At 37.8% G+C, this 11,870-nt stretch overlaps 1 protein-coding gene across 1 annotated transcript; it reads right to left on the bottom strand.

The window, feature by feature from the left end:
• Positions 1-358: 358 nt before the first annotated feature.
• On the bottom strand, positions 359-9,074 carry SLITRK4 (SLIT and NTRK like family member 4). The gene has a single exon (XM_007992876.3). The coding sequence runs from the start codon at positions 8,828-8,830 to the stop codon at positions 6,230-6,232; it is 2,601 nt and encodes an 866-aa protein (XP_007991067.3). The 5' UTR covers positions 8,831-9,074; the 3' UTR covers positions 359-6,229.
• Positions 9,075-11,870: the final 2,796 nt, after the last annotated feature.

Here is an 11,870-nt window from a genome sequence, read left to right as displayed (position 1 = left end):
AAAAATGTTAACAAAGAAAATCAAAATAAAATCTGAAGACAACAAACATAACTGAAATCCAGAGAAATCTTGGGAGATAAACTGGGCATAATTTCTACTATATATGACAAAGTGGTCAGGTTTTAATTTCAAGTGTAGGAAAAAAAAAAAAAACAGGACAAATAACATTTAGGTCCCAATCTACTTGGATTTGAAAAATCTAGGTGGTCAAGGTAGAAATATTTTGTTTACATTAACTAGACAATTCCCTTTGTGCATAATTCACTATTTGCACATATTACCCTCTATCTTTCTTATGTGTACGCATGTGTATGTGTGTAGGCAGACCTGGCCTAGACATGTAAACTAATATAATGATTGCATCAGCTAAAAACCAGATTATTTGCATTTCTTTTTGAACTTGAGCTTTACTAATTTCACACTAATAAACACACTGAATGGCTACAAATGTGACCTATAAGAAAAAACTTTTATTTGTGAAAACAGCATTAAAGTTACTCCATATCAACTCCAAAAGTTTACCACAATGGTTCAGTTTACATGAAACAATGATGGAAATATACATAGCAAGTTTTAGCAGGGAGAACAAAGCTTACTATGATTTTCAAACACTTCTATAAGCAATGTCCACTGCACAACATGCCTGCCTTCAGCTATTAACCAGCAGCATCTGACATGACCTAGTATTTGTGAAGTGCCAACTAAGAGAAATATATTGTTCAGGAACTTAAAAAGACTATTTCCTTCATATAGCTAATTTAAAGGCGCTGCCCTATGGTTATTCATTATATTATTAACATTATTTCTCTGAAGGCCTCATTCATGACCTTTTTAAGTTAAACAGGTAATTTGTCATTTTTGATGTTACTGAAATCACTAGAATTTCTATTTCTATTTAGGCAGTGTCTACAAAAGTAAACTAAAGTGGAGGGTTGAGTAATTCTTTCCTGGTTCTGGGTCCTCTTGTCAGTGGAAATGTTAATTATGAATTAATGAGAAGTTTGAATCTTTATTCTGAATAGCAATTATTTGGTCTAAAATATTCAAATGCCTCAGAGCCCTAATTTATTTTCCCCCTGCAGACATAAGAACAACAGGTTAAAATATTTTTTTAAAAATTTAAAAAAGTCATTTCATATAAGAAAAACAACACAATTTCCCTTCCTCGATTTCCCCCTTTTCAAACACAATCCTATCAACCAGTAGAAACTGAAAAGACATTAAATAAATAAATAAATAAAACAAAATAAAATTCAAAATTAGATTAAGGGCAGTTTTGTACAAAGTAAGTTATTAAAATTCATTTGACTTCCCATTTGCTTTTAAATAAAGAACAGATCCTTAGGAAATCTGAAATTGAGAGTTAACAATTATCAGGTGAACCTGATATATGTCACCAGTTATTCTCGGTAAGTGAAGCCACAAACAGGATATTTTATTTTAGTTCAGCCCATCTGACCACAGTGACTAATTGGATAGAGCACGAGAAATGATGCCAAACCTTGATTTGATGCCACTTGTCTACATAACAGAAGTGGCTGGAACCCAAAGCTCTGTGCTCAGTACTCATAAATAAATAAAATAACACATCCTGCAGTGTATCTCCTCAGATGCATAAGGCATTTAGTCTAAAAGTCCTTGTATATGCTATCTATACTGTTCACACCTTCAGCATACCTATGTATACGTGTAAAGCAACAACAATCTTAATTTATATTCTCTTTCTCTGTTTCTGTCTTTACTTGTCTTACCATAAATATATGAACCTTAAACCCACTGTATTGGGCAATATAGTCAGTTATATTCCTTTCTGCCCTCAGGTTAACCATAATGCAATTAGTTCATTTTCCACAACAGTAATAATTTTGGTAAAGTGACGGATTGATAATTTTGGTCGTCTTTAAAAGAACCAAATACAAATCACAATTCACTCCATAAGTGGGTAACTAACCTGTAACCATGCAAACTGGCAATGGAATACAGAGGTACTGAAGGTTTTCTAAAAGTATTTGAGCAGATAGTTAAGATTGTTGAGATAGTTAAGATTTGCTTATCTGAAGTTATGTCAGAATCCAACTGATTCAAAAGAATGGGCAAGAATCAAAGCATGTTGATCTTGGCACTGTCTGACTCTTCTCCAAAGGGGCTGCCAGTGGGAAGGAACACAGATTGAAAATATGTTTCTAAAGAAAGCATTTTTTTTTTTAAACAGAGATTTAGCAGTTAAGTTGAATACAAACAGTATTCTAAAGCTATATCTTACCCTCAAATCTGGGTGAAATGATCAGTTTGGTTACTGCTTTATTTTTTCTGAAAAATAATGGAAAGACAAATATATTTAACAAACTGTGGCTTCAGAAATATCATTGTAGCAAACAATTTTATTAATACTTTCATAAAAATGGCAATTAATAAATTCTAATACCTTGATGTTATTAAAAGCAAACAAAAGTCATTAAAACAGTTCTTTTCTGTGATTTACATTAGCTTTTACAGCATTACTTGATTTTTCTCTTACAAATTAACCTAAAATACTAATAATCAAATTAGGGTAAAAACAATACAATTTTTTTTACTTTATTTTAAAATAGTGAATATAAATACATTCTTAATATAGTTTCTCTCCAACTCTTTGGATGCGACAATAACAGCAAAAAAAACCTCACTGTGCTCATTTCATACAATGTCAACGTACAAATCATGCAAAAAATATTATAGATTAATATTACCACCATACATTTCTAGACGTGTTCTGTTATTTCTGAAATACCTGTTGATAGTACTCATAAGGTCATGTCCTGTATAATTTATGCATCCTTATGGCTTAAAAAAAAGTAAGTGTTTAAAAAAAGCAACAAAAGAAAGATGGTCTTAAATAAATTTCTAATTAATATATTTTTTCAGTTTATTCAGAATGAAAAACTAAATATAGAATATAAATTGCCTTATAGACTTGAATCACTCTACTTTAATAGCTGCTTTCTCATAAAATTACACAAAGACTTACTCTTAAAGAATTGAATCATCTTTATTGATTTCATAAAAAAATAATTTAAAACTTGATTTATATTACATGGACACAATATGTTATCTCAACCCCTTCACTGATTTCATAAGATCTAAATTTGTTTGCAATCATTCTAACATAGTCCATACACATGAACATAGTGCCAAGAAGCCCACGATGTGTCAGACCACATTAGAAATGAGCACTTCTTGGATTTTATAGGTTTGCATCCGAGTTCCACTGAAAATGTTGTACTGATGTACATATCATACCTCAAGGGGTTAAACTAACATCAAGGTTATAGTTGAAGCCAACAAAATGTAGATACAGTATTTTAACTGTTCTTGTACTCAACTCAGAACTTATACCTAACTACATTATCATAAAAGGTACAACTAGAACTAATGAAAGACAGGTGCAAAATTGTATACACTATATAATGTAGGCACAATGACTTCAGTTAAGGAAAATATATTAGCCTTAACCAAGAATTTGTTACTTTCATTTACAATTTGAACCTCCAAATAACCACGTACGTTAAATTACTTTTTTAAAAAAAGTTGAACATTTATACCTTTTAGCAGAAGAGTATGAGATAGCCAATATGCTACAGCAAGCTTTTGAGATGGTGGCAGGTACTCTTGCCATTGAGAATTCTGCAGAAACCTTGAAACATCTTCAAAACATCACCACACTGAATAAAAAGTATCATTTAAATGACCTATTATCCCCAGATCATGAGTGGAACTTTCTGATTCCTCCTATAAGTGTCTATTTAAGATCCCTCAAGCCATACTTTATTGACAGACTAAACTAAAACACTTTCTTTGAAGCCTTTGTATCTTTATCCTGTCAGTATACATTAGGAGCCCTTTAATCCGTGGGTGTGTGCATGCATGGTAATGGCATATCAAAAGTCCTTATGAAACTGTGGATGAAAAAAGCTGTTGGGCACACATCTCGTCTTTTCTTTCAAGATCAGAAAGCAATTATTTGTTTGAATTATTTTATATTCATGTAAAGTTTTCACAGACATCATAAAAATTAAAATTACACACTAAAGTTTTAAGAGCACCAGCACATACACATGGAGACGTTTTTTGCTATTTAAAAAAGATTTCCAAATTATCTATACGTATGAATATATACCCACATATATATACACACACTCACACACACGCATACACACACACCCAAGAAAGCCAAGCTTCTTTTTTTTTTGTCTTGCAACAAACACATAAAGCCCTGAAATTAGTGATTAGTAAAGGAACAGCTACTGCAACTATAAACATAATATCATTTTGGAAGCTGCAACAAAAAAATATGCCACTTGCAATCATGAGGAATGGCTATGTTTACTTTCTTGGTTATCTTACTGATTTATAAGGTAATTAAAAAAGATGGGACACACACTCTCTCACACGTACACACTATATATATATACACACACATACATATATGTATATATATACACACACATATATACACACGCATATATATACACACACACACATATATATGTATATCTATATAGATCTATATATCTATATATATATATGCAGGCAGGCCAAGAAGACAATGTGTTTCTGAATATCACTTTGTTAATCGGGAGCTCCTACAAAAGTTCCGAAATCACCCATTCTCAGTTACTTTATTCCTTAAACAAATTTTGACTTAGATCTTAGCAAAAGCAAACACAGGGGCGTATCATTTGTAGTTGCAGATTGTGAACTCATCTGAAACCAATGCAAGCATTTTTACAGTGTGGCTTTCATAGCCAAGATTACCATGGTGTTTACAGTTCTACTAGATTATCTGATAGTGGTCTGAATGATGAAAGAACAGGATACTGATGCATACACGATATAACTATTAACCTTATTCATTATTTTTTAAATACTTGTAGCGAAAACTGTTTGAATGAAGCTCACAGAATCCTGAAAAGCAAGACAACTGATGGCGAATAACAACTGCCCCAGACACAATACTAGAAAACTAAGGAACTTATTTTTAAATGCACAGTTGGTAACAAATCTGAAGATAATATGCTAAATTCACAAGAATAGCACAGAGTTAACTTTTCTTTTGTATTTTTTTCTTTTTTTTGTTTTTAATTTTTTTTTGTTTTTAAGTTACACCTGATCACAAAGTCCAGAATATTTCTGTACACATCAGCTTGTTTCAGTTTAGTATATTTTTTTCTGTCTACATTTATACTTACTGGTAAATTCACTGTGATCAGGAAAACAAGTCAGGCATATTAAATACATATTAAGGAGTACACATTTTTCTATTTAGTATACAAAGTACTTCATAAATATGAATTATGTTACAAAAATAGCTTTGGGTGCGCTCACACAGTAAGCACTCTGCTTATTTTGGACAACCTTTAAGGATTGTGGGTATTTCACCTAACTGATAACAAACTCTAGTGTTAATTTAATTTGAGCCATGTTTAATTCTGATAAACATCACATATTTCTTCAGATCATCACAAATGCTATCTAACTCACGTTGATTTTTTCTTTTAGATTTTTATGTATAGACAGGTAATGCTTAAAGTATTCAAATTTATTTTATAGTTATGTAATGCATGTTATATTTTAAACAAGTATTTGCACAATTTAACATTATAAATCCAGCAGTTTCAAGATGCAGGCCATAAAGGTTACCAATTTACAAATACTATCGAGTGTTCTCTCTTTGCATGCTTTTTTTTTGTTTGTTTTTTTTGTTTTTTTGTTTTTTTACTTTTCAGATAATCTTTACACGGAGTTGTTACAATGCCACAAATCAAAAGGATTATTCCAGTTCCACCAACTTAATCTACGTGCAAGATAAAGGACCCAGCTGAGGTACAAACACCTGTACCAGTTTTCTTGAGTTTGCTTTACAAAGCACAAAGAGACGAAGGTTTTGCATTGGGATACAAAACAGATTTGCCTCTTGTGGTTAAATTCAGTATTAAGTGTATAAAGCATCCCTTTGGCAATAGAGTTTGCAGTATCCCCACAGGACTCCACAGTATAGGTTTTATGTAGTAAAATCTATTAAACATATTCTCTTCTACTTGACACATCTTTGCAGCTACAGTTAATGAGACACCCTTGGAAACACCTGCCTCTATGCCTATTGATAATATAGTATTTGGAAGTTATAAGTCAACAAAAGGCACTTTCATCATTAAATAAATGTCCTCTGTATGAAGTAAGATTACATGACCTAGATCTTGTTCAAAGCTGTTTGCTCCTCAAGGACCTGTAGGTAGTCAGGGGAACTCTGCAGTTTCGCCTTCAGTTCAAAATACTCGCTCTTCCTTTGTTCCACAACAATTTTACTGTGGTTGCCACCTATCAGTGACTTCTTATTTTTTTTGTCTGGTTGTTTTTCTGGATAGCGGATCTCAAAGCCACTGACACCTATGCTATTATACTCCTTTTTGCTTTCAAGAAAATTCTGAATAAACACATTGGAATCCCTGCTAGGGAATAATTCATCCAGCTCATCAATTGTGCTCAGTCTCTTCCTGGTATCTACATGTAATAAATCTTTCTCCTTGTCGGCTACATTTCTCATAACAACTTTCTGTCCTGGAGGATCTGAAAACATGAACCCAGTTTCTGACTCTTTCAAGCCACAAGTATGGCTCTTGCTCATCTGTTCTATAGTTTGTGGAATGAAAGCTTCTGTGCTCAGTCCATCTTTTTTATTGGTTTTGTGGTCATGCTTCCTTAGCTGCAGCTGCATGGAGCCACACTCAGGATTCCCCAGGCCTTCGTGCTTCACTGTGGGTTTCTTGTTGCGTCGCAGGACAAAAACAAGAAGGCAAAAAGCAACAAACACAGTTAAAATGAGGACCACTAAGATACTTAAGATTAAAATAGACAGAGGCACTGGCCCACCAGGAGGACTTCGAATGGGACCCAATGGAGTGGTGAATGTAATGGCAGGTGCAGGGCTTGTGAATGGTGCAGACGGCTTATTTAAAAGTTTGGGACATAAGATTTCATTTTTGAGGGACTTCAGTTCGATGTTGGCAAACTGAACAGGCGTCTCACATTTCAGTTCTTTCACAACAATCCCGTCGCTCAACTTCTCCACCCACAGCTTTAATGCCACCAAGTCACAAGTACAGTCCCATGGGTTGCCCTCCAAGTCAATCTGTGTAAGAGACTGCAACTGATCAAGGACCCCACTGACAGGCAGGTACATGAATTTGTTGTTCCTCAGGTTCAGTCTAGCTAAGGGTGCTCCGGAAAAAATGTAAACAGGCAGGCTCTTTAGGAGATTATTGTTTAAGTACAGTAACTGCAAATTTGGCATGGAGTCAAAGGTGCCTGCTAAGATTTCCTTAATCAAATTGTATTCCAAATACAGATACTGCAGGTTATGAAGACCTGAAAATATTTCAGGATAGAGTCTTTCAATTTGATTGCCATTGAGATATAGCCTACGTAAATTAGTGAGATTGTGAAATACGTCTCCCTTAATCACTGTAATTTGATTGCTGCCTAAATGAAGCAAATCCAGTCCTTCAAAGTCAGTGAAGTCTGACACGTCCACATCCTTGATGCTATTGCCATTGACGTGCAGCTTCTTCGCATTTAAAGGTTTCGGTATCAATTCAGACATAGACTGTATATTTTTCTCTTGGCAGTTCACACTTAGTCCCAAATCTGAAGGGTGTGTTTTGCAGAAGCAAGGTGCCGGGCAAGGTGTTAGAGGAGGCACCCTTGTTTGGTAAGACACAATCTGACTGAGATTGCGGTTGGAGAGGGCTTTGCCTGCAACGATTCCAGAGATCTTGGAAGGATTTGTTGTTTTTGGTGGTTTAGTTACTAATCTGTGTAAAGATGTTTGGGTGGTGTGACCATTGGGAGTGGTGTAGCCATTTTCCAGCTGAGATGGAGGCAGGATGCGCACATCAAAATCACTGCCAGTGCCCATGGGGCATAGTTCTTGTTTGTTGGTTTCTTTTAAAAGCCTTCCATATAAGTCACTGGGAGTTTCACAGATAGCTTCTCCTATGTAAATGTTATATGGCATGTTCTCCAGCCAAGCTTTTAAAGGCAACAAATCACAGCTACAGTTCCAAGGGTTATCTTCCAGCTGCAATTCAACGACACGGCCAATGTGTTCCAGAACCCCGATATAAGGGAGCTTCTGGATTCTGTTCCCTCGTATATCCAGATGGGTCAAAGATGCGAATCGGAAAATATTATCAGGAAGGAATGAAATCAGATTGTCATTAAGAATGAGAACTTTCAGTTTGTGGAGCTTATTGAAGGCTCCTCGTTCAATATACTTGATTAAATTGTAGTCAGCCTGGAGATACTCCAAGTTCTCTATGCCAAGGAAAGTGTCAGCTCGGAGAATCTTTAATTCATTGTTGTTCAAGTGCAACTGCTTTAATGCACTGAGCCCAAGAAAGGCTCCTCCCTCAATGTTCTGCAGTTTATTATTTCCCAGATGCAGGGATACTGCATGTGAAAAATTCAAGAATGTATTTGGATACAGAATATTTAAAAAATTATTTTGGAAATTGAGGTGATAAAAATTAGACCAAGGTGGTTTCAGCTGATTTGGTCTGTAGACTGAAACCTTCTCACAGTTGACATAGAGCACATTCTCAACTGACACGCAGGAACACACATTGCAAATTTCCACCGATATGTCAGAATCTGCGTTTGTCGAAGAAATCAGGGCTGACAAAATCAGAAACAGCCAAAGAAACATCTTCTTGCAATCAGCAAACAACTGTATGCTTCTGAATAAAGAGAAATAATCTAAAAAATAAAAAGAAAACATTTTTTCAATGGTCATTACTTGAAAAATTACTTGTATTTAAATCATACCATAGTGAACACATGGCTATAATTACCAGAGTTGTATTTTTAAGGCAACCAAACCTCCAAATATTCTCACTCAGTCAAACAATAATAACCACCAAAACTGCCATCCATTTTATTTTCCATACCTGTGGTTTATACAAAATTCACATGTGCAGAACACGCAACCAACAATAGGAAAATATATTATTAACCATGCTGAAATCTTACAATCTGAAAATATTTTTTCCACGTGGACCATCAAACCCTGCCCTTGAACACAGGCCTTAAGCTTCCTATTTGCACTTCAAATGACCAAGACCATCAAGTATGCCATCGAGTTTGCACCACAAAGCCATTTTGATTAGTGGATATCTATTCTCTAAGCTTCAGCTAGATAGAGAGGCTGAATACAAAACATATTAGAGCCCAGAGTTCACTGGAGGATGGAAATGGGAGGACTGGGCTGCTGTAGCAGGGACTGTTAAAAGACCAAGGGACGGTGACCTGGGAAGAGATTTGCTTGTGCTATAGCCCCATAGGTAAGCTCATTTCTGTCAATCAGTTTACTCCTGTACACTGCTGCCTTCAAAGACACAGATGAATCTGTGCAGTTCTAGAAAAACAACTGAGTAAGGGATGGCCAACTTTTATTTTCTGGTAAATAAACAGTCTCTAATTTCCTGTCAGTCATTTCCCAAAGAGGGAGCAAAAGGCCTTTTGTCTTTGAGCCTCTGAAAGCAGCAGAGTAACCTGCTTACTCCTGCATTGCTTAGCTAATCTCCAGGCAGCCTTTCCACTTTGAGAACTGGCTCTCTTGCCTCCCTGGCCTTCTCCCACACCTTTATTTACGATTTTGAACCCAGGTCCGACTGATCCTCGGCTTAACTGCTTATCTCTTTTACTTTGACCACAGACTGCAACTGCTGAGGAAGAGGGGTTCACACATCACAATCTTTGAGTAGCTTTTTCTACAGCACCAAATATGTTCAGTACAGCACATTTTTCGTCCTAAAATCATCACTTCCAAACACCCACCCGCCCTTCCTAATATTACCACCCCATGTCCCTGACTATAAACACATAAAGAATCACTTGTTGGTAGAGTTTAATGCTTAGCAAAATAACCCATCGTATTCGGGTCCTTAAATCCTGCATATATATATACAAATATACACAATGCTTCCTGGAAAAGATTAAACAACACAAGCAGCGTGCATTTTATTGATGCTATTTTAGCAACGTTAGTCTTTTCCATAGTGAATGGGAAGCTGGGTGTAATTTCAATATCGTTACCTCCAAATATTAATTAAATACGTAGAATACCCAGGGACACACAACAAGGAAATGATGCAAAGAAAGAAGTGTCACACAGAAACTCCTTTGTTTATTTTGCCCACGAGGAATCAGCTAGTGGTAAAACTGAACATGTCTCAAGGTAGACAATCCATTAGCCATGACCCAGGAGGATTTGCATTTTAAGTAGTTTGGTTCAGAATACAGCCAGCACTGCTGAGATGCTATTTGGCTGCCATATAGACTTGCATTTCCCCTATTCACCATGAAAGCATGATTGGCATTGCAAAAAAGAAGTCATAATTCTTAACTATGACATCACCTAAAGCAACTTTCATTGTAAAATCAAAATTTCACTTGATATTTTTTGCCTTGTTATGAATGTGGTTTTCGACAGCTATTTTGGTTCAGTTGAGTCATTTCTTGTTACTAAAGCACCACCCCACCCACCTCAAAACAAAGAAACCCAAAAGCAACCAAACTAAAAACCAAACGCAGAAAATTAAAAAAAAAAAAAATTCCTTATAATCCAAATTCAGTACAACAACAAGAACCAGGAATCTCAACAAATCTGAAAATGCATAAGAAGCTGCCCTCCTCCTCCTGGCAATTTCTACTTTAAGTAGCAAGGGGGGAAAAGTCACTAGGACGAGCCAGGAAGTTCCCAAATGCAGCTCTTGTGAAACAGAGGAAGCCACAAGCAGCTGGAGGGGCAGGCAAGAGAGAGAAAGAGTCCAGTTGGTCCACCAAGGAGAGAGGAAAAGAGGTACTGAAAGGGCAAGAGACCATGGAAATGTGGAGAAAGGAAGAAAAAGAGCTCCGAGAGGGGAGCTACGAAGAGGGTAAAGGGGGCACTGAATGCATGCGAATAAAGCCTCACACTCGCGTGGTACCACCGAAACATGCACATTTAAACATCAAGGGAAAAACGCAAAAAAGAAAAGAAAAAGCCCACAAAGTACCAGTTGGGTACCAAGAGCCTTCTCTGTGGCTGCTGGGAGCTGTCCGTCTCCCTCTCGGTCTCTCCGTCTTCCTCTCCGTGCCCTGAAAGACCCTTGGCTCCCAGGACCCACCAGGACTGAACAAATCTAGCCCTACCAAAACCAAATCCTGCATCCACCAGAGTGCAGCGCCTGGCAGTCCGCGACTAGGAGGAGAGAGGCGGCCTGAGGAGGGCAGACCACTGATGGGCTGCAGGGCGGTGGGCCGAGGTGGCTCCCGGAGAGCTCACTCGGGAAACCCCGCTGGCCCGCCTAAGGCTTGGATGGAGGTGGTAGAGGTTCGCAGAGAGACCCGGCCATTGCCGCCCCGGGTGCGCTACCTCGGACGGGCGGCGAGGAGGCTGGAGGGGCCCCTGGCGCGTACCGCAATGTTTGCCGCATCCCTGTTCCCGGAGCCGGCGCGCAGCCCCCTCCGCGTCAGGGGCCAGAGCAGCAGCCTGGCGGGCCGTGCAGCGGAGGCGGGGTACCGCGCGGGATGTCGCGGGGGCCTTCAGTCCCGCTGCTCACACATTTCTCCACGCGCTCCCGTCCCACAAGGGGCAGCTGCTGGAGTTTCAGTGGACCTCTCTAGACCCAGGCGTGCGGTGGGTGAGGACGAAGAGATGGCCAGATCAGGCCGTCTGGAAGACGTTGGCACTAGGATGTTACAGACCTGCTTGCCACGGGCAGAGGGACCCTGTGGTTTTGTGGCTGCGAGCGGCGGCCCAGGCTCCCCCTTGCCTGTGCTCCCTCCCCGGC

This window comes from Chlorocebus sabaeus, chromosome X (assembly GCF_047675955.1).
Source record: "Chlorocebus sabaeus isolate Y175 chromosome X, mChlSab1.0.hap1, whole genome shotgun sequence".
NCBI classification, from domain to species: Eukaryota; Metazoa; Chordata; class Mammalia; order Primates; family Cercopithecidae; genus Chlorocebus; species Chlorocebus sabaeus.
The sequence above is the reverse complement of the archived record's forward strand: the minus strand, read 5'-3'. Positions and strand labels throughout refer to the sequence as shown.

Coding starts and splice junctions, on each gene's coding strand:
- SLITRK4 (XM_007992876.3), bottom strand. CDS start 8,830: ATGACCATTGAAAAAATGTTTTCTTTTTATTTTTTAGATTATTTCTCT.